This window comes from Piliocolobus tephrosceles, chromosome 3, assembly GCF_002776525.5.
Source record: "Piliocolobus tephrosceles isolate RC106 chromosome 3, ASM277652v3, whole genome shotgun sequence".
In the NCBI taxonomy this organism is placed as follows: Eukaryota; Metazoa; Chordata; class Mammalia; order Primates; family Cercopithecidae; genus Piliocolobus; species Piliocolobus tephrosceles.
This window is the reverse complement of record NC_045436.1, coordinates 169,672,608-169,696,706: the sequence shown is the minus strand read 5'-3', so window position 1 is coordinate 169,696,706 and position 24,099 is coordinate 169,672,608. Positions and strand designations below refer to the sequence as shown.

Here is a 24,099-nt window from a genome sequence, read left to right as displayed (position 1 = left end):
ATTAATTGATAAAGAAGGCATGGACAAGGTAGTTTTGAGAAAGTTTCTGAAGGAGAAGAGGATAATTTAGGAATCACCCTGAGATGAGGATTAGAGTAGATGAATAAAGTAGAAAAGTGAGCAGATCTGTCTGGCTGTGCTATCCAGGTGGAGAAGTGAAGCAACATGGAGAGGGAGGCGACACTGGAGGCTGGGGGCACAGGTACCCCGAATTCTAAGTAACTGAAGATTAAAGTACATCCCCCTTGGTGAACTATGCACAGGCAACTGTAACTAAACAAAGGTTTTCAGATGTAGCATATACATGCTTCATTTCGTGATTATTATGTAAAAAATACTAGAATATTAGATTGTCAAACAATTATTCCCACTGAGATAACAGCAATACCACTTGGTAAACACAGCACAATGTTAAAAACGTTGAGGGGCGGTGTGAGACTCTACATTAGAAAAGGAAGGTCTTAATGTTATTTAATGTCAAAAAACGAAAAGAGTTACCTTAACATAGTAAACTATTTACATACTCATTCAAACAAAATAGGCAATGCTGTACAGTGTGATCAGAACCTCACCCTCCTGTGTGAAACACTGAAATTCGCTACATGACCTACACGCAGCTCGTGACCTACACTCAGGACACTGGCCTGAGCCAGGCACTGCAGGAGCTGGGAAGCAGGCCCATAACTCAGGATACTTGGTGGAGAGGTGGAAAGTGCAGACAGTAAGTGACTATTCCCATGCTCCTTCAACAGAAGCTTCCTGAGCACATGCCAGGTAGTGTGCTAAGCCCTGGGCAGGAAACAATGTGGAAAACACACTAAAAAAACCATGAAACTGGAACACTAAGCAAATCCACCTCTCAAACCGTGACTGCTATGCTTACCCTCCAACCTTTCTCCTCTGGAGGGATTCAAGTTCGACCACTCTCAGACCACCCACCCCTCCCTGAGTGAAGCTCCTGATGCACACCACCTAAGCGAGGGTGGAACAGGTTTCCCATTTCATTTTTCAGTAAGTTAACTGAATGCCAGGTCTGGTTACTTTATCATTGTTCACTTCTTGAGAAAAGTAACAATGGCAAAATCATCATTTTATATTGTTATTTTCTTCATACCATTTATTTCTATCTTAATTAGCTGTTAATTTACTGTATGTCTCCCCCAACTAAAATGTAAGATCATGAGACCAACAAACCTGCAGACGGATTCCAGTGGTCACAGAAAACCTACGCTTGTGCATGACATTTGGTTTTATGTGATGCCCACCTACAGTGTGCTGAACAATTCAATGTGGCAAACATATTGGAGGGTCAAAGATGTTTTTAAATATGAAAACATGTCTGCAATGGCAGGCTTTTATTCGTCAAAAAAATGTGAGTGAAACCTAAATCTTAAGCAAAAAGGGCTTTAAGATTTTGCTAAAAATTAAAATAAAATCTAAAGTACTATTAATACTACTACCAAATAGCGGTGCAGTTAATCTAACCGAGTCACAAGCAAATACACTTGGAGGTATAGCTATTAAAAGGAAGCCCCCGGCATAGACTGGGAGTAGTATGATTGGGATGCTATTAACTTCCATTACATCTTGCATTTATGCTTTACTATATAGCCAAAAACATATTCAAGAATAATCTTACCCAAAATAGAAGAGTATGACACAGGCATAAGACAGGATTCCTTGCACTTTAATTGAGCTTGTTACAACTCTGATGAGCTAGCCAGAAACAAACCAACAAAAACACACAAACAAAACACACAACCACAGAGTTATTAGTTAATACTTAAAAAGATTTCTCCATGCTGACTTTAACATTTTAGGCATAAATCTATGGCCTTTGTCTAAAAATCCAAGAAGGCAAATTTGTCGATTTGTATCAAGATCTGCCTACTTGTGAAACCTGTGGTACATTTGGATTGGTTCAAGCAAATCTGGGATGCCTGTGGCTAGTGCAACAGTTTCACTCTTGTGGACTCTCTGAGGTCCACCCTATACCTAGGTCATGAATGACACATGTACTTATACCTCATAGAGATGCAAAGCAGCTGATTTTTATAAAATATTATTCTGCAAAGTACAAATGATTTCATCTTGCTACATGTGTCCACACCGGAACTAGAATCATTTGGTGGGCGTTTCCTTATTCCTGTTTTATTCCCCCCTCTCCGCCGTCCTTTCTTCGACTCTTTTAAGAACCACCAGTAACTCACAGGGAACACAGGAAAAATGGAACCTTAAAAGTTTTGTATTTAGAAAAACTAAACACTATTAAAAAATTAATTAAACATTGAAACATTTCTCTCTTTTGGATAGTTATAGTTAAATATCCATTTTCTTACTTCTTTCACAGAAATAAAGGAATAACAGCGTTATCCTTGGAATTTTGCTGAATAAATCTGGTGAAATCAGTTAAAGGAAAATGTCCACACATTACAAGTGCAGCTGTGCCCATATGTTAAAAGAGAAATAGAGACTTAGGGAGAAGTGGTCTTATCTAGTAATGTCAAGTTATCAAATGTCTATTAGGGTATCTTAAATAAACATCACGGTACACATTTAAAAAGACATTTACAAATGCTTTTAATAAAAGAACAATTGGGAAGAGGTGTGGCAATGGATTGTCATTTGTTCAATAAACTCTAACTATGAGAAAAGTGACAATGGAAGCCCTCAACCGTGTCACAGTCTCTAACAGGGTAATGTCTACTGTATAGGCATTTCTGACTGAAGTTAACACAACTCTAGGATTTTATTCATTAATATGAAAGGCAAACCAACGATCACATTTAAGGCTTAAATAACTATACCCTTATCTAGCATATTGTCAGTTAACTTTTACTCAGTCTAATTTCCATGAAACTTTAATACACAATTTTTCTTTTTTCAGATATAAAATCATCTTAGGACCTAATGTAACGCTTAGAAGAAAAAATTGCCATCCCTGTGCCTTAATTAAAGAATTAACTTCTCACAGAGGTCTTGGTATATTTCTCAAGTCTCCTGGATGCTTGCCAAAGCTGTGGCACACAACGAAGCTCTGTGAGCAAAGTGCTGTGGAAGGAAGGCCAGTGGATCTCTGCCTAACTATACAACCCCCTTTCCGCACACTGGAGGTGTTCCAAAAGTGTTTGGTCAATTATTAATTATTCATAAATATTTCGCTATAACAGCCATAGAAACTCATTTAAAGAATAAAACAAAGACTGAAGAAAAATTTTTAAATACTAAATCAAAAAAGTTCATACTAATTATGAATTTTCTGACAAGTTACTAGACAAATAAGTCAATTATTAGTTGGCAAAGCAGGATCATATTTAAATCCAATCATTTGACCAATCCTTACCAAAAAAAAAAAAAAATCAGGCCATGTAGGTTTATCCCTATACTTGTACATTTCATATTTCTAGTTGTAGTAAACAAATGCAGAAATATTTAATATTCTATTTTATCAATCTCTTAAGCCTTTAACAAACAATTTTATTATTTGGAAGCCTCCATTTTTCTGAAATTCTAGTTCCTTTTCCCAAGCAAAAGAAAGCTATATTATTATGTAATAAGCAAAAATATAATGTTTTTAATTATATTAAAAATTAATGTGGTTATCTGTAAAGTCACACTGAAATTTAAATAGCATTAAGCCTATTAATCATCTGTCATCTAAAAAAAGTCAAGGAAGCTGGTCTAAAATATAGCTGGTATGACCTTCCCTTTCTTTACACACTTCTTAGTTGATTTGCATGAGACTGCAGCTATAGAAGTCTAGATATCCTTTGGCAAAAAAGACAATTGCGTTTTTTTTTTTTTTTTTTTTAGAAAAAGAGGGGTTCTTTTTTCCTGCTGGGCTGGAGGGCAGTGACGCGATCTTGGCTTACTGCAACCTTTCCTCCCAGGTTCAAGTGATTCTCCTGCCTCAGCCTCCTTAGTAGCTGAGATTACAGGTGCCCACTACAGGCACCCACCACCACGCCCAGCTAATTTTTGTATTTTTTAGCAGAGATGGGGTTTCACCAAGTTAGCCAGGCTGGTCTCAAACTCCTGACCTCCGGTGATCTCCCCGCCTTACCTTCCCAAAGTGCTGGGATTACAGGCATGAGCCACCGTGCCTGGCTGGTTGCATCTGTTTTGATGTTAGAATAGATAGTCAAGAAAGAACATAATCAAATACAAGTGCAGCCAGCAAATAGTTTTCTTTTTTTTTTTTGCCTCAGCCTACTGAGTAGCTAGGACTACAGGTGCACGCCACTAAGCCAAGCTAAACAAATCCTCTTAATTAACATTATTATAGCCTAATGTTGCTAGAGACTATTTGCAAGTCTGTTCTGGGCAATTCATTAAAATATTCCAAGTTGATGACTTGTTGAGGGTTGATTTAGTAAGTTTCAGTAGTATTTTTGAAAAAAATACTATTTCTTGAGTATAAAAGCAGGAATTTTCATTGCAGAAAGTCTGGACAATTTTTAAAAAGTATTAATTACCACTGATAGAGAATACGTCTTCATTTGGGCATACCATAATTTATTTAACCTAATTCGCTTGCTTCTAAAGTTCTATTATTACAAATGTCATTGAGATGCAAAGCTGTGCCCACAAATCATTGTGTGTCTTTTATAACTATTTTCTTAGGATAATTTCTAGAAATGAAATGACTGAATTCAAGCATGATACTGTCACACTGCCTTGTAGAAATCTGGATTAATTTATACTCCCATCAACATGTGTTACAGTGGCCATGTTAACGCCCATGCTCAGGTATTTCCACTAAAAAACATTTTTACTAAATGAATAAGCAAAACAGAGTGTTCTCATTGTTAGGAAAGCCATTTACATAAAACAGCTTAGTGTCACTTATCTATTGGATGGCTCAACCAATAGATATTTGGATATATAAGGTATTGCTATAATTTAAAACAAAATTTTCTTCCAAGTTATTTACCCTTAATTTTTATATCAAGTCCTTTTGAAACAATCATATCAATAATCCATTTATTAATATTCTATGATGATGGCTTTGTTACAAAAAACATTAAAAAGTATGTACTTACTAAAACAGCTAGTGGGAGAGGAATAAAACCCATCCTCCGTGCTACAGAGTCGCTGTAATCAGTGTATGCCTGAACAGAGAGGAGCAAAAGATTCAGATTTATGGGATTTAAACAGCATTTTAAAAGCACTATTCACTTATTACCAGCAAATGTTCTAAACAGGTGAGGCTATGGAGCAAGAACAGAACCTGGCACTTATAAAATGATGTGGAAATCCAAATGTTCACAAGTCTTAAATACAAAGTTGAATAACTTAAAATGCTGCAAAGAGCATACACTACTTAATGTTAAGTATTACTATTATTCTTAATCTGTAAATGTTTATTTAGTGTTGAGAACAGAGATAAGTAGGCAGTTTATGTAGCTTTCCTTTAGTTAATATTTCATGCTAAATTAAGCATTATTCAGTTAATTTCAGACTATGCCTTTGTTAATTTCGGATTATGCCCTTGATAAATGCTCACATTTTTCTGTCGGCTGCTAACAAGGTCAAAAGCAAGACTGGCTCTATACTCACTGTAGACCTAAAGACAAATAAGAATGAAATATTAAGTAATATAGTAAAAATATACCATGCAGAAAGACTTAGATTTTATTAATAAAAACGTTTAATAATTAACCAGGAACAAGTGCTAATAACCAAGCAGACATCTGCGCATAATTTCCCTATTTGTTTTCCTACAGTAAAGGTAAAAAGTAACCTTAATTCCCGTGAACTCTTAACATTCATAGATCTTTTAAAGGTTTTTCTTTAAAGAGGAATAAATGTCCAATGACTATGATCCTGAGAGTTTGGAATTTGGGGAAGAGTGACTATTTTAAGTAGTGTAATGTATATAAAATAATTTTGAAATTTTAAATTAAATGAATAGTTTTAAAAAATTACTGTTTATCTAACCATAATAATGCCTTCTGAGAAAAATGAATGCTGAAAAAGACATAAAACTAAGTTAGGGAACATAGTAAATATGAAGGCACTTGTGAATGATTATTTCCACTAAAAATTGCACAAGTGTCTCAATCAAGCCTATTAATTTTGACTTCAGATGCTAAATAAATGATCCTATGAAAAGGGAATCACTCTGCATTGAGAAAGCTGAGAAAGTAAACGGTGAGATTACTTTATCAGTGCTTTACAAAAAAGTACAAAACTATTTACTTTAAGTATATTAAAACATTCAGAAACTCATAACCGAATCATAGCTGTTGCAACTGCATTTTATTTTAAATAATTGCCTTTTGAAATAAAACAAATATTACTGTGAGACTGTTACTAAAAGCACCACCCAGTAAAATCTAGAAAACTGTGGAACTATTATTTATTTTGGGACTGAGGCAGGAATGAGAAATACATTAGGAAACTTTCTTATGTTTCATATGCAATTATCCAGAACATCTGGTTAAAACATAAAACAAATTTCCCAAAGTTTAAACACTTCCACCAGAAAAATGTAAGGCTCTCGTCTTCTAAAACTTACCAGGAACCTATTCATAATTGTGGAAAAAATCAATTTTTAAATACAAATTATTTTAAAAACCTAGCCAGAGAGAAAAGTGTTGATGGTCTAAGTTTTAAAATAGAAACAATGTGATTTTAAAGTCTTTAAACAAGATTATGACAGTGTTAACTGATCAGAATGATTTTGAGTTAGTGACACTGTGACTTTGACTACAGACTGGTCTATACTTCTACCCCAGGATATGGAATTAGCATTGCCTAATATTAAAACAGAATACTTTCAATAGTGTAATAATTTTTAGAAACTTAAAATTATAATTCTGACTTTAAAGTATGAATAAACTCCTATTATTCTACAACTTTTAAAAATTAAGCAACAGAAGTAAACTTTAAACATTGAAGTGCATGTCAAAATACATACATCTGCAGTAATGTCATTGAATTTGGTGATAAAGGCATGTTTTACAATATCCACGGCAATTTCTGATGCAATTACCATACAGACATCTGGAAACAACACCCAGAGATGATCTATAAATAGAAAAGAGAAAAACAATGAAATATCTTAATATGAACAGAATCCATATCACAGGCTTGACCAGAGAAATATGAAATCTCTAGAACAAAACTGTATTTTCAGTAAATGATGAACTAGCATTCAATTATAACCTTTACCAAAAGAGCTATACTGTATCAAGTTAAAGGATACTTCATTCAACAAATATTTGTTCAGGCCTGGCACAGTGGCTCACGCCTGTAATCCCAGCATGTTGGATTACCTGAGGTCAGGAGTTTGAGACCAGCCTGGCCAAAATGGCAAAACCCCGTCTCTACTAAAAATACAAACATTAGCCAGGAGTAGTGGTGTGCACCTGTAGTCCCGCCTACTTGGGAGGCTGAGGTAGGAGAATTCCTTGGAACCGGGAGGTGGAGGTTGCAGAGAGCTGAGATGGCGCTACTGTGCTCCAGCCTGGGCAACAGAGCAAGACTCTGTCTCAAACAACAATAACAACAACAAAAACCCAAATATTTATTCGTTACTTTCTAAGTGCCAAGAACTGCTTTACATGTGGGCTCCGGGGGTTTAGCAGAGAGCCTCTGCCTTTTCGAAGCCTACGTGCTGACATGCTGATGGGATGACTAGATTAAGCCGGTTCCTTAGAAAATCCTTTAATTCCAGAGCTGCCTCAACGTGACAGTAAATAGCTAGAAGAGATGTGCTGTAGTCTTTGCAGATGAGCAATCTTCTCCTTCTTTGATCACTACAACTTAAAGATATTGATCAATCCTTTGTTTCACTTTCATACAGATGTTAACCTGATAAATTTGCTCACCATTATCACATTTAAATGTCTATTCAAGTAAGACCTAGTGTTAGATAGATAAATAGGGTAACTGTAGTTTGCAATAATCTACTGTGTATTTCAAAATAGGTAGAAGAAAAGAATTTGACTGGTTCTAACAAAAAGACAAATATTTAAGGTAATGGATATCCCAAGTACACTGATTTGATCTTCACAAAGTATACGAATACATTAAATTATCACTTGCACACCCAAACTATGAAAATTACGCATCAATTAAAAAAAATTTTAATGCCAATTCAGTATCAGGGACCTGATAAAACACACCCACAGACAACCTGCTAAGAACTCGGAAAAGAATGTAAGAGTGGGACACAGCAAGAAAAAGATAGGGAGAAACGCTGACAAGGACCCACAGCAACTCAAGACCCAGGTAGCCGGAGGATGGGATGGAGACCACACAGCTGGGCTATCCCGGCTGACAGTGTAGGCAGCTTCTGTGAGTCTGGCATCACGTCAAGTTTTGGAAATCAAGGGACCTCTTTCGCCAATAAGCTCTGCTACTAAGTGCTATATGACCTTGGGTAAGTTTTTTTTTGAATCCACATCACTGGCAGAGGGCAAGTTTCTTAATTAGCTAAATTCTAGCTTCCTCAACCACAAGGTAAGGATAGTAAGTGTCTACAATTAATTACTATGAGAACTAAATGAGATAATGGTGCACAGCAATGTTCCTGGCATACAAAATGGCTAGTGCTGTTTTTATATTCCTCATGACCCTGAGAACTTAGAGCAAACTTCCATAAATGGCACTCTGTTGGTTTTTTTTTTTAAAGAAATTTTAATAAACCTAAAAAAAAGAGTGAAAATTGTGAATTCATCAATAAAAGCAAGTGTTCCTTTTATCATATTATCTGCCATAGCACTAATAAAGGAGGCAAGATAATTTATTAAAAGTCACAGTATAAATGAGAATGACTTCAAATATCCAGCTGTCTAGGAGGCATAAAGACTATTTGTCTTTCCTTTTAACCACTCAGCTTTGGGAATTGCTGATCCTACATGTACTCTACTGGAACCAGTGACACATACCCACTCTGCCCTTCATGGACACCCTGTTAGGTGACTTAGTTATAAAGAAATACACCACCATTCACTGAAAAATATCTGGGTACTCAATGAATCTAGCTGTGTGTGTGGAGGAAGAGGCTTTTCTACCACAAGCCAGGTAGCCTACTCCAGCTGCTGTCAGATATCATTTAATCTTATGGTTTCTCTACGAAAAAAACTTCTGAAAATGTATCTCCAAGAGCATATCTCTCATTTTATGTTTTTGATTTTTCAGTTACTTGAAAATTACCAATGAATTAAAATAAATTAGTAAGTTAATAAATGCCTATAACATATATAATATTGGGAGTAATACATGAAATCTAAAACATGGTCTCATCCTTTAAGAATGAGATTCCAACAAAAACATCAGATATTCAAACAAAAACTCTAAATTACTTGAGATACCTGAGAAATTGATCATTTCCCACTTAGCTCACTTCAGCATTATAATTACCCATCTCCCCTTAATTAGCCTGTAAGTCCTACAAATGTCTTACTATTTTTTACATTTGCCACAGTGCCTGCCCTTATGCCTAGAAACTAGCATATGCTCAGTGAATGTCTGCTAACTGAATGGATAATGAAAATTCATGGAATCTTGACAATTTCCTGTCAGCCTGAATTTAGAGATGCACCTAAGTAGCAAAATTTCCACCTCACTTTTTATATTTAATTTACCCCTATTTAACATGCTAATCAATGGGTAAAAGATAAATGTTAGGGAAGAGCAAAGGTTCATCTGGTCAACCCCTAAGATGAAAATGATCTTTCTGGATTTAGGTAACTAAAGCACACTACAGTTAAAAAGAGAGAGGCTCAGAGCTGCCAGGTATAACAGGGTGCACTCACCTACTGAGTATACAGCTCCAGAGACACGGAGGGGTTTATAGAAAATGACAGCATCCCACCACACCACAGAAAACATACCCAATCCATTCTACTGAAACAGGTACTGTCATGTGTCGCTCAGCAACAGGGACGCATTCTAAGAAATGTGTTTTTAGTCAATTTTGTCATTGTGTGAACATCATAGAGGGTACTTACACAAACCTAGATGGTATAATCACACACCCAGACTATATGGTATAACCTACTGCTCCTAGGCTACAAACCCGTACAGCACATTACCATTCTGAATATTGCAGGCAACTGTGACACAATGGTAAGTGTATCCAAACATGTCTAAACACAGAAAAGCACACTGGGAGACTGGGTGACAGGAATTTTTCACGTCCATTAGAAACTATGGGACCACCGTCGTATATGTGGTCTATTGTTGACTGAAATGTCATTATGTGACAGATGATTGTTTCTCCAACACCCAAACAGTAAAACAGCCAAAGTCTTTTGAAGCTTTCTGCAATATTCTTTTTACTCCGTGTAAAAGAATGATTTTGGCTTAGAAGAAAAATTATAAGACATTGTTTTGTTAAGAGTGAGTTACCTGGATTCCAAGAAAACTGTTCCATGTTTCTTAGACACACTATTAGTAAAAGCACATAATTTGTGAATCGTTCCTTAATATCTAAAAGAAAAAAAATCAACATATAAGTACTGTAGTGTATATAAACACCACAATAAAGTACATATAGGAAATAATTCTTTTAGCTAGAACATGATGAAATTATTAGACAATGTATAAATGTCCATAAATACACAACTTTATATATATATATGTGTGTGTATATATATAGGTTGGTGCTATCTTGGTAAGCCACTGACTTCTTTTGCCAACATAATTCTAGTATGGAAATTCCAGTTTTCTATAAACTTCAAAAAGTATTCAAACCATCAAACTGCTCAGACTGGGTCATTAGATTCCTCCAATGGTCTCTGGGGACACATGACAACTGTTTCCATTTTACAGAAGAAAAAATAGAAGCAAAGAGTAAAATTAAAGACTTTGGGTAATAAAATCCCTGTATAAAATCCCAGACTATTTCCAATCTGGTAAATAGTACACAATTACTGAACTGATGAGTCCTTTAGCTGAGAGAATCCTGCTATTACAATAGCATTTCTTGGGGTGTAGGTAGAACTTGAGGGAAAATAACCCCAAATTGGGCTTCATAATATTTACCATAAACTAATAACTACGTGCTGAGATTAGGTGGAATGAATTTAATAAAATCAAATCACTGAATTATTGCTAAAGGCCAGTGTACACATTTCACTTTTTAAGCTGTTAACTTTCTCATAGTCTAAGATACTATGTAATCAAGAAATGGGATGAAATAAATTTGTCTGCAGTTAAGAGTGGCACACCCATGTATGTGTGTCTGTGTAACAGTAGGGACTGTGACCAGAAACACTCACTCATATAACAACCCAACTCAAAAGTTTTTTTACAGTCTGTTGTCATTTCCCTACTTTCCCAATGCCTCCGTAATTGCAAGCCTCACGGATATCATTCAGCCATGGTGCGCCTCCTATAAGTGCTCTGAATTTCAATTTCATCCTGATGTAATTCATGGGACTGTCTTTGCTTCTCTTTTCTTACTTCCACCTTTCCTCATTATTCTCTAGCAATGTGATTAAAAACTTTTACTCCACAGCAAAACTCCCTTCTCTATAAGCGAGTTGGCCTTTACTCTCTGTACCTTCCCTACCTCCTTAAGCTCTTCCAGTCAGTTGCTGGTACCATCTTTTCCAGGGTAGCTCAACTCCTTATTAGTGATGGGTCTGAGCTGTGCCTTCACTCCCTCAAAGCTCAGTGGGCACTACTTGCTTGCTACTTCCAAAGCTGAAGCACCATTCATTATGCAGTACTGCATTTTGGAGTGTGAGCTCAGGGCACAGTGAGTCTCAAGGTACCAAGCACTGAGGTGCCTCCTTAGGAGGTAGGGCACCTCCGGAGCAAGTCCACGCAGAGTTTTCAGGTGCACCTGTTTTGATTCGTTCTAGATCACGTTTAATTTATTCTGTGATGTCAAAAGAGGATACAGGTTGAAGGAAACTAAGAAAAGTCTGCCCTAGAATAAGTTCCATCAAAGTCTGACACAAAATATATTCTTTGTTACTACAGCTAACTGTGGATCTTAATTCATGGGGTTAAATTTGCCAATGTATCTTTAATTGGAATTTTGTAGAATTATTCACAAAGCTGTACCTATATGTGTGCTAAGTCCTTTCTAATTTCCATAAATGAATTTAACAATGAAACGTATTTATTTTTGATACTTCCCAAACATGAATATGTAATATAGACTTGTTTCATTACAGAATTATCTGAAAATAAATGGCCTTGAGAAATTTAAAACACTATTTGAAATGAGCCAAAGTAACTTTTCTAAACTCTAATATAACAAAGCAAAACTACTGTAGAATTAATCTAACTGTATTTGATTTTTGGGCACATGGCAGCTGCAAGTATAGAGAAAACTGCAATAATTTCATTCCTAAGGATACTGATGAAAGGGGAAAAACCTATCTCATTAAAGGTATATTTAAGGCAAAACAGATTGTTTTATTTTTTATGATTTCTTATTTTTTTGAGACAAGAGTCTTGCTTTGTCTCCCAGGCTGGAGTGCAGCACGATCTCGGCTCACTGCAGCCTCTACTTCCCGGGTTCAAGCGATTCTTCTACCTCAGCCTCCGGAGTAGCTGGGATTACAGGCATGCGCCACCATGCCCGGCTAATTTTTGTATTTTTAGTAGACAGGGTTCCACCATGTTGCCCAGGCTGGTCTCCAGTTCCTGATCTCAGGTGATCCGCCCACTTTGGCCTCCCAAAGTACTGGGATTACAGGTGTGAGCCACTGTGCCCAGCCCAAAACAAATTTTAGAAAAGCAGACTATTCCAAAAAAAAAGCAGACTATTCCAAAAAAAGAGATTAATAAAAATGGATAAATTTGGTAAATAAATGCAATTTTATAAGATGAAGTATGTGAAGGATGGCAAACTTAAATATTAAAAAGTGACACCATAAAAATTAACTATATCTTTATTTGATAAGATAAAGATATAAAACTATATCTAACTATAAAGATGAGGCTGTTATGTGAAGATTTTTTTGAAAGTTTCATTCTTACACTTTCACAACTTTTACATTTAAATGTTTTACATAGACATTATAAAATCAAGATTTGACTTTTAAAATTTGAGTTAAAAAACACCCAAATTTTAAGTGTCTCCAAAGAAGATATAAAAAAAAAATAAAATTTCTATGAGAATAACAGAGTCTGATACTGATAATCTAAAATAATGCAATCAGCAACATATTTATACCATATCTCATCTTCAGAATAGTCAGGGTTTGGATTAGAACTGAACTTACATTGATTAAAAATTAAAATTTCTAAGAATGTTTTCTCCTAACCTTTATCAAGAAGCTTAAAAACACTGGTATTAATGCTTTTAAATATGTCTGATATTCAGATTTTTCCTTGCTATATTACCACTAACAGGGATATACTTTAACATATTTGCAGTCACATTTTAAATATAAAATGAGTGACTATTTCCAATAAACATCCATATTTATTGCAGCTTTGCAGGCTTCTAAGAGTGTTAAGTGAGCTATAAGCTTACTCCAGACAACCTAACTTCTGAAGGACCTTTCCAAATGCACAGTTCACATTACCAATGGGTAAAAATCTACCTAAAATTCTTCATCTCAAGAATGCAAACCAGAAAGACTGGGGTTCCACATTCAGCTGATGCTTATGTTAAAATGAAGTGAAGAAAAGAATAAGTTGTTAAAAATCTGGTTTTATTAACTAAACTACTTTTCACATGTCCTCAGGCAATTCCTCCAAAGAAAATATACGGTGAGTTACCACTGAAAGGGGTAAAGTTACTCTCGGATTTCTCCATGAAGTCTTCTATATTAAATCAGCACGAAGGACTAAAACTTACCCTATGTATCTGGCAACTCAACTTCTGATGGAGAAAAAATTCATAGGAAAATTCATAAGAAAAAAACAGCCAATATGAGTATCGCTGACTGGCTCTCATTAAGTAACTACTACTGAAGCATATGAAAGAGGCAACATATTCATATTAAGAGTGGTGACTCCTGCTCTTTCCATTTTAATAGCTGAATGTTACATGTAATGTTAGCAAGATTGCCTAGAATTTTTTTTTCTTAAGTTCTCTTTTTTTTGAGACAGAGTCTCGCTCTGTCACCCAGGCTGGAGTGCACTGGCGCAATCTCGGCTTACTGCAAGCTCTGCCTCCCAGGTTCAGGCCATTCTCCTGCCTCAGCCTCCCGAGCAGCTGGGACTACAGGCACCCGCCACCACGCCCGGCTAATTTTTTTTTTTTTTGTATTTTTAGTAGAGATGGGGTTTCACCGTGTTAGGCAGGATGGTCTCGATCTCCTGACCTCATGATCTGCCTGCCTTGGCCTTCCAAAGTGCTGGGATTACAGGCCTGAGCCACTGTGCCCGGCCCAGGTAAAGTTAATTTCTTATAAAACTCCTAAAGGGTACAATGCAGACCACCCTGCATTGTAACACGAGCTACTTTGCTTACAGCAAAAGGTAATTTTTTTTGGTGCTAAGTAGTAATCATTTTAAGCCAAAATAAAGTCCAAATTTCCTGTAAACTGATAATGCAAACCTGATCATTATATAATTTTTTTCCCAGTGTTTTCTTAAAACTCAAATATCGAATCCCTAATCTAAGCTAAGAGGTTGGAATTCTGGGGAACCCATTTATAAAAATGAAAAGGGGTATTAATTACATCAACATGCTGGCCATAAGGTTAAAAACATTCACAATTTCCTCCTCATAATTTTGAGGCTTTTATACATAAGGATTGAAAACCCTTAAAACTTAAGATTTGCGTGTCTAGTTTAAGTCTCTATAAAAACAGTGCTTACCCAAAGGAGGTTACCAATATGAATTAATTTTAAAAAACCATGGTTTCTACAACAAATGAAATGCTTACAGCTGAATCAATTTACTCATGGTTAACTACTGAAGCAAAGTATTCTATAATTTAGTACCTTCCCTCCTTCCTCTTTCATTTCTAATTCACGACGCTTGGCAGTCTGCACTTGAAAGGTGAGGAACATTAATAAGCAGTAAGAACACGAACTGCCCCTCAGAGCTTTGAGAGTCAGGTCCAGCATGGCCTCATAGAATCATCTAGGCTTTATGTTCAAGTTTTCCATTTGTTCTTTTCGTTCCTTGCTTAGTTTTCAAATCTCCTGTAACTTGTTTTAACATATTCATACGCCATTATTTTCCTTGTCTAATATACAGGTAAAATTTACATACAGTGAAATGCACAGATTTTTTTTTTTTTTTTTGAGACGGAGTCTTGCTCAGTTGCCCAGGCTGGAGTGTAGTGGCACGATCTCGGCTCACTGCAAGCTCTGCCTCCCGGGTTCACGCCATTCTCCTGCCTCAGCCTCCCAAGTAGCTGAGACTACAGGCACCCGCCACCACGCCCAGCTAATTTTTTGCATTTTCAGTAGAGACGGGGTTTCACCGGGTTAGCCAGGATGGTCTCGATCTCCTGACCTCGTGATCCGCCCGCCTCAGCCTCCCAAAGGGCTGGGATTACAGGCGTGAGCCACTGCGCCCGGCCTGCACAGATCTTAAGTATATAATGTGATGAGTTCTGATCAATGCATGACTTGTGACACCAAGCCCTTAATATAGAAAGAAGTTCCATCATCCAGAAAGCTCCTTTGAGTCCCCTTAGTCAATCCAAATGTCCAATAAGCAACCTCTCTTATTCCTATCATCATAAATGAATTCTTTCTGATCATAAGCTTCACATAAACGAAATACATTATGTATACTTTTGTGTCTGGCTTTTCTGCTCAACATAATGCTTCTGAGACGTACATAGTTGACACTATTAAGAGTTCATTCTTTTACCTTTAATTGCTGAGTAGTATTCTACGGTATGGATATACAATTTGTTTATTTTCCTATTGATAGGTATTTGGCTTGTTTCCAGTTTTTGGCTAGTATGAACAAAGTTGCCATAATAATTCTTGCAAGAAGTCCTATTAAGAACAGCACTGAATTACAGGGCAAGTGAACATTTAACTGTGTAAGAAATGGCCAAAAACAGCAGTTGTAATACTTTACACTCACGCCATCGATGCATGAGTGCCAGTTAATCCATATCCTCACTAACTTGTGGTACTGTCAGGCTACAAGAGTAGCCACTCTGGAGGGTGTGCAGTGCTATCTCATTATGGCTTTACTTTGCCTTTCTCCAGTGACATTTTCCCTAATAATGCTGAGCAGCTTTTCATGACCTTATTGGACATTTATAGATTTTCTTTTGTGAAATGTCTGTTCAAGCCTTTTCCCCATTTTAAAACTGGATTGTCCTTTCATTATTGATTGGTAGTTTGTTATATATTCAGAAAACAAACAAAAAAAAATCTATCGTCAGATAAATGCATCTCAAATCTTTTCTCTTAGTACTGTGGCTGATCTTTTCACTTTTTAAATTTTATGATCCTACATTTTAATTTTGAAGAAGTCCAGTTTCTCTCTTTTGTTTTATAGTTAGTACTTTTTGTGTGGTCTCTAAAAATGTTTGCCTAGACCAAGGTTGTGAATGTATTCTCCTATATTTTGTTCTAGAAGTTTTATAATTTTAGCATTTATGTTTAGGGTTATGAACCACAATGAATTAATTTTCTTGGGCAAGGGAGGGGCCAAAGTTCTTTTTTTTAACCTTTATCCAACTATTCCAGCATTACTTGTTCAGAAACTCTTCTCACTAAATTTTGTTTTAGAAAATATCTTTTTTATTGAAACGTTATTTTTGTAAGCATGTAATATTTTTATTAAAACTTCCCAGTTTTAATTTCAAATATGGTAAATAGCGAGAGACATAATCCATATAAATAAAAGTCCTTTGGGATCATCATACTTTTTTTTTTTTTGAGATGGAGTTTCGCTCTAGTTACCTAGGCTGGAGTGCTCTGGTGCGATCTCGGCTCACTGCAACCTCTGCCTCCCAGGTTCAAGCAATTCTCCTGCCTCAGTCTCCCCTCTGTAGCTAGATTACAGCTACAGAGTAGAGTCCGTAGCTAGGATTACAGCTATAGAGTGACAGGCACCTGCCACCACGCCCAGCTAATTTTGGTATTTTTAGTAGAGACGGGGTTTTACTATCTGGGTCATACTTTCTGAAGCATGTAAAAGGGTCCCAGAAGCAAAAACTCTGACAAGCACTGGTTCGGATGAGCCATGTGTGCTCTTATCTACAACCAGCCCACGCGCCTCCCCCGTGATACGCCTCACCTTCCTCAAGGACATCAAGCCAGGTTTCTTTAGGGATCCTCTCTATTGTACATCTGTCTGGATTCATGCTAAAACACCACCATTTTTTCATGACTTGTGCAAATGTCACCATGGCAGAAGAGATGAATAATGTCTTCATATTCTTGTGAAAACACTTTTGACTCTGAGCACACTCCCTGGTAGAGCCCCTGGGACTGTTCTTGAGGGCTCCATGATCCACTACACTATTCTGCTCTGGCTTTCAAAAACTATGTAAGACACCAACTCCAGGCAAAAAATTTTGTCCCTTCACAGTTTTTAGGATTAGAATGAAGGCAGTAAATAATAACTAAAAAAGCTAAGGACTTCGAGACATTCTGAGATTCACAGTCACAATTCTCCTAGAAGCTATGTGACTGTGGAGAAGTCAAATTATTTTCTCTGTGTTTCAGTTTTCACATCTATAAAATGGAATAATACCACCCACTTCAGAGAAATTTCCAGATTATTAAGAAGCTTCTCAAAGTATTGTATGGTGCTACACAAATGTTTCTAATTTTTTATCTCAAACATCTTGTGATTACAGTAACCAAAGATAAGAAAACCTAGTAAAGATGTAGATCGCGTAAGAGAAAGTACAGTTTAAGTTAAAGAAACAGTGGCCCAGAGAAAATGTGCCATTAGGATTTCAGAATGAACTGCAAAATACCGCACAGAACTTCAAGTAGAAGCTAATCGTACATACCACTATTTGACATTTGAAAGAGATTGTTCTTTTCAAACTTCTTGAAAACACTTCCTTTAATTTCAACAAACTGAAACAGTAAACAGAAATATCATCTTTATGATTATAACAGTTTAAAAACTGGACTTGCTTCCTATAAAACTTCCGGGAGAGCAACATATAGAACAAAGAATTTTATCCCACCCAGAGTATTGCAGCTGAAATGCCCGTATACCTTCAAAAATGTAAGATAAATCTCATACTTACATTATTAGACATCATGATAGTAAGCAAAGACTTGTTGTGTGAGTTAAAAGCTACATTGAGAGTTGTTGCTTGAACCATTATAAGAATTGCATGCAAAACTAATAGAAGGTCAAGGAAAAAACTTAAATTTGCTTTCATATTATTACTGATAATACTACAAAATTTTGAAAGTGAATAATAAAGAAGATGACTTTCTTTTCTAAATCGTCTTACGTAAGCATTGTATTATCTTCATAATTTCCCTATTAGCTATAGTTGATATAAATTTGACAGGATATCCACATGAAATGAACAAAAGTGGAAATGTACCTCTACACATTCATTTATTTAGACCATGAATCCTTTGGAACAGGGTTGTTTTGTTCTTTCCGTATCTCTGGCACTTGGCACAGTGCTCAGGAAATAGGCCCTCAAAAAAGTTTGTTAAGTAAATGGAATAAATTATGGTAAATACTGAAAAAAGAGACTAAGAAATACACATTCTGAAGTAAGATAATTTGCAATGTAAAAAAGAAAGCACAAACTATGTCTGGAAGTGATTTTCTTCCCTGATTCTTCAGGAAATGTGGAATGTAAGGCAGTAAGAAATATCTGATAATTAAGATTCTTTTTCATATGTCATTTTGAAGATATCCATAAACTGCAGAATTACATTTGTATTACATACAGAATAGTTAATTTATATCTAAGAGTGGTAACTGCTTTACTCCATTAAAACTGGAACAAGCTTCTACCCTCACAGGTATCTTCCCACTTGGTTCTTTAACTTTCCAAGTATTAACCCAATTTCTTTCAAGTGTCACTCTTACAGAGATAGAAAAAAAAAAAGTGACACATTCTTGTGAATGAGTCCTGACTTCACATGGAACTTAAAAGCAGGAACGTGTGTTATAAATATGTAGGGGTACACACAAACATGTACACTGCTTATATAATAAAGCATTTACTCTCCAATAGAAAAGCTTTAAGCCAGGGATGAATACACAAACACACAAAACCACCAAAACTCCTCCCAACCAATTTCACATTTTGCTTTTAGATAAATTCTATGCATTTTAAGCCCAAGGTTATAAAAAAGAATTCCTGGATTTAAGATAACTTCAAGAAAAATTCTAATGTAAGTATGAAAAATTACATAGATCTATGTAAATGTAATGTATGTATAAAAATATGCTGCCTTTTTATTATAAAATTCTTCCTTATAATCAGTTACACTGCAAATAGAACTGTTTTCCAGCAGCTCAAAGAATAATGCATACCTGAGGCTCCTTAAATTAATTACAATTATGACAACCAATTTCTCAACAGAACCCAGATATTTCACATTAATCTTCAGGATACATACATTATCTATATGTCTTTAAATCTATGAAATGGCTAACCAAATAAAATAAAGTGGACTATGCATTAACTGTTGGAAATTTCCAGTAAGTCTATAAGGATACAGACATAGAGAACAGCCATGAAAAAGTGAGGAATCACCCCAATGTGGGCTCTTTTTCTTTCTTTAGGTTCTGTTGCTGTCCAATAGAGAGCATCTAATATATCTTGTCCAAAAGATGAAAACAGACGATCAGCTACCTAAAAAAGAAAAATGACTTGTAAGATGTTTCTTAATATTCCATTTAAATATGTCATTAAAATTGAGATATAGCTCAAATCCTGGAGATCTACTAGGATTTAAAATCCTAGTAGAAGGCAAGCTAAAGAGTGAAGATATTTGTTTACTTATTCACTCACATTTCTTTATTCTTTAACAAATAGTAAGTGCTAAAATATGTATAGAATTTCAATCAGACTGTCTAATTAGCTATGTTTGTAACAAAGAAAGTCTTAAATAGTGGCAAAAATAAAAGGGGTGGGCACATCTGGCCAGGTGTGGTGGCTCACGCCTGTAATCCCAGCACTTTGGGAGGCCGAGGCAGGTGGATCATGAGGTCAGGAGATTGAGACCACCCTGGCTAACACAGTGAAAAGTCGTCTCTACGAAAAATACAAAAAATTAGGCGGGCGTGGTGGCGGGCGCCTGTAGTCCCAGCTACTCGGGAGGCTGAGGCAGGAGAATGGCATGAACCCGGGAGGCGGAGCTTCAGTGAGCTGAGATTGCGCCACTGCACTCCAGCCTGGGTGACAAAGTGAGGCTCTGTCTCAACAACAACAACAATAAATTAAAAAAAAAAGTGGGGGGGGTGAGCACATCAAAATCATGGTTCCTCTGGTTTTACCACTTTAAATTCAAACTCAGGATTCAAATTTAGGACAAATATATCATTTGGCCTACTCATATCTAATGTTTGCAAACAATGGTAACTGTATTTTTTTAAGGTTTATTATACGGAATAAAATATGCAGATTTACTTCCTTACCATATTTTCCGGTATCAATCTCCTTGAATACAGTATAACAAGTAAAAAGTGACACATAAAACGGAGAAAAGGAGGGCATGATAGTCAGGATTCAGTTTGAATGCCACATCCTAACAGAGGCCTTTTCCTAGACTATCCAATCTCTTGTGGCTCCTATGGTCTCTGCTGCATTAGTCTGTTCTTTTTCATCATACAATATATCATTTCCTAATATCTCCTTGTTTATTGTCTGTCTCTCACCTGTAGAATATAAGCTCCATGAGAAAAGGCTGGTTCACCTGTGAGTATTCAGGGTCTAAGATGCTTGGCATGCAGCAAGTGCCAACTAAAGATCTGCTGAATGAATAACAGCTACCATTTAGGGAGCTCCTACCATGGGCCTGATATTGTACTAAACCCTTTCTATGTGGGGTCTATTTAATCCTCATAATCTCCCTAGTGTCTCCACTTTACAGATGAGAAACTGAGGATTAGAGATATTCAGCAACAGTAACTATGTCCAGGATAACGAGGTAATAAAGGAAGGACCAGGATTTGGTCAGAGGTGGTTTGCCTCTAGACCAGAGCATGGACTCTCATCCACTGTGTTTAAGCCGCTTCATCAATTACGGTCTACAATATGAATATGTATATAAATCATTTTAATCAGCAATTCATGGATCCTTTTTCTTGGCCTATTTTCTGGTAACAATACTTCTACTACCTTGAGAGGGCTTTGTAAGTCAGGGAACAGGGAGAAACCCTCGCACTTTCCAATCTCCTAAGATGGAAAGCCTACAAAGGAGAGACTACAAGGGCAGTGGTGATCAGAGCAAGGCAGAGAGCAGAGGGGAATAGCGAATGAGGTCTAGGCTCTTTCTATGAGAAGGAAGGAAGAACAAGATGAGCTATTCTGTTTCAGGAACTTTATTCCCATCCACCCCTAGGCAACCTACTTGGTGGGGCAAAGTGTACATGCAGCAAGCCTAGAATCAGGAAGCTGGAGTATGGTTTTAAAACATCTGGGTCTTGAATTTAGGAGGTACCAGAAGGCTAGAGCTCCATGGCTTCTTTGAAGAGATGGAGAATCCTTGTCTACCACAGCAATGCAGCTTCAGAGCAAAAAGGCCAGCAGCCCCCACCCTATCTGTCCTCTCACTAGGAAAAATCTCTTCATGGCTAATTAAAAAGATAAATAGACCTTATTTGTATCCCCCTAAAAATAAAATATAAAAATGCAATTTGAATTTCTTTCTTTTTTTTTTTTTTTCCCGAGATGGAGTCTCGCTCTGTTACCCAGGCTGGGGTGCAGTGGGATGACTTCGGCTCACTACACAACCTCCACCTCCAGGGTTCATGTGATCCTCCTGCCTCAGCCTCCTGAGTAGCTGGGATTACAGGCATGCATCACCAGGAACGGCTAATTTTTGTATTTTTAGTAGAGACGGGGTTTCACCATGTTGGTCAGTCTGGTCTTGGACTCCTAACCTCAGGTGATCTGCCCACCTCAGCCTCCCCAAGTGCTGGGATTACAGGTGTGAGCCACTGTGCCAGCCTGCAATTTGAATTTCAAGGTTTATTATATAACTTAGGTAGCTTACTATTTTAAAAACTTATGAATATTTGGCTTATAAAGCAAAGCAGTTTTTTGCAAAGTGAATATATGTCAGCTCAACTTATTTTTTACATAAATGAAGATTTTCATATGCTGAATGCTTTAAAGTGAGGCATATTGTACTAAAAACATTCAGTACTTACAAAAATTGGGAACTTACATTTATTTGCCCTATGTAAAGATTTGAATTTAAATGTGCAATTTAAAATGTGTATTTCTTATAGCAAACATACACATAATCATAACATTTAACTCATAATTTAAAGTTCTAGCATGGGTTTCTAATGAAGTTGTGAAACTAATTTTCCTAGCACTTGACAATTTGGATACTCAAGGGGGTACTGGTTCTAAAATGTCTGGGCAGCAAGACTCTTCCCAGCCTACGTGAGGACACACCATGCCTGCGGGCTTGCCACCAGAGGTATGCCTCAGACCAGCAGCATGAGCCCCACTGCTTGAGAAATGCAGATTCTCCAGACCCAGCCCAGATCTCCTAAATAAGAATCCATGTTTAGCAAGAGCCCCCAAGTGATGATAGCACAGTAAAGGCCAGAAGCATCACAACTAGAGTCGGTAGAGCATTCTTGACTCTCAGGTACCTTCAGAATTGGAAGACTTGAAGCTGAGTGCCCTGGCCAGGCCTGTGCAGGGTAAGCGAGGTCCTTACCTCCAGCATGTTGTATATGATGTAGAGCTTGATGACGGACTGCCCCCTTATCAGGTGGTACATCATAGAGTAGTCAACATAGTGCATCATAAAATAGCAGATGACCAAAATGACACCCTTCAAAATGTCACACACCTGGGCAGGCTGAAGCAAACGTCTGTCCCTGAAACATACAAGAAGTAATAAAAATATAAGTTTTACTCTGTATGTTCTCACAAAAACAATAATCTTTACTTGATATACACTGGCATACAAAGGTAAAAATAAGAATTATGTTGATTTTTTAAAAACTTCAAACAAGGGAAGTTAAACTACATGACTACTCGACAGTGTAAAATTTTCTGTCCAAGTATAGAATATAAAGATTTTAAGTGAGAATTACTATTAGATGTTGGCAATCTTAACAAATGAACACAGAGGGCAGGTATCTACTGATAGGGTGCTTTCGAGGAACAGATTTCCACCATTATGGCATAAACCTTTAACTAATCATAAATCTCTGCATGTAGCCTGCTGAATCAGCCCTCTTCACACAATGCTACATTCTATGCATACTGCTCTGCATCTTGTACTTAATGGCATAACGTTCCATATAAGTTCACCAGGAGTTCCTATTTTTATGGCAGCATACTGTTCCACTACGTGGATGAACTATACTTTATTTAACGTACCACTGACAGATTTCTAGTCTTTTGCAATTATAAGCCATGATGCAATGTACATGCCATGTCTCATATATGAAAGTGTATCTGTAGGATAAATTCCTGAAATTGGAATTCCAAGGTTATATTCACTTGAAATTTTGACAGAAACAGCTGAACTGCCCGCTGTGCTGTACAGGGTACAGTTTATACCTTAACTAGCAATGCCAGGAGAAAGCCTGTAGCCCAGGGCACTGATATAGTGTTTGATTAACTTTTGGATCTTTGCCAGTCTCATTAGTGGAAAATTGTACACAGTGTAGTTTTAATGTTAATTTCTATCATTAGGAAACTAAACATCTTTCCACATATTTAACAGTTACTTATATTTCATGCGAACACTCCCTATCTTTTTTGTACTGGTTTATAGGACAGCTTTTGTATTACAGATGTTAGTCCTATGTGACTTCAGTCGAAATTTTTTTTCATAATTAATATGAGCAGAATAATCACTCCTTACTTCTGAGGTTAGAGTATAAGGAGCTAAACCTAAATTGTGAAAGGAACCATCTTTATAAGACAGAGCAAAAAATACATTAGAAAACAAGGAATTAAGATTTCTTCCACTGGATTTAAAATTCTTGTGACAAGAATGGGAAAGATACGTTCTCTTTGCCTGTCGTAGGCTGACTCCTCAGGACGGAAAAGGCTGTCTCTT

The 24,099-nt window shown here is 36.6% G+C and overlaps 1 protein-coding gene across 3 annotated transcripts in view; it reads right to left on the bottom strand.

The window, feature by feature from the left end:
• The window catches only part of TAPT1 (transmembrane anterior posterior transformation 1), a 66,012-nt gene that overhangs the window by 8,037 nt on the left and 33,876 nt on the right, over nt 1-24,099 (bottom strand). For 2 of the 3 annotated variants that reach the window (XM_023206952.1, XM_023206953.1), the window contains 9 exons: nt 22,741-22,903; nt 19,559-19,694; nt 18,114-18,211; nt 17,868-17,937; nt 10,363-10,443; nt 6,923-7,032; nt 5,507-5,566; nt 5,043-5,111; nt 1,640-1,716 (listed from right to left, as the gene is read on the bottom strand). In XM_023206952.1, the coding sequence (XP_023062720.1) occupies nt 1,640-1,716; nt 5,043-5,111; nt 5,507-5,566; nt 6,923-7,032; nt 10,363-10,443; nt 17,868-17,937; nt 18,114-18,211; nt 19,559-19,694; nt 22,741-22,903 (864 nt within the window). The remainder of the gene's footprint in view (nt 1-1,639; nt 1,717-5,042; nt 5,112-5,506; nt 5,567-6,922; nt 7,033-10,362; nt 10,444-17,867; nt 17,938-18,113; nt 18,212-19,558; nt 19,695-22,740; nt 22,904-24,099) is intronic. The other variant, XR_002730600.1, reaches the window with a different exon arrangement.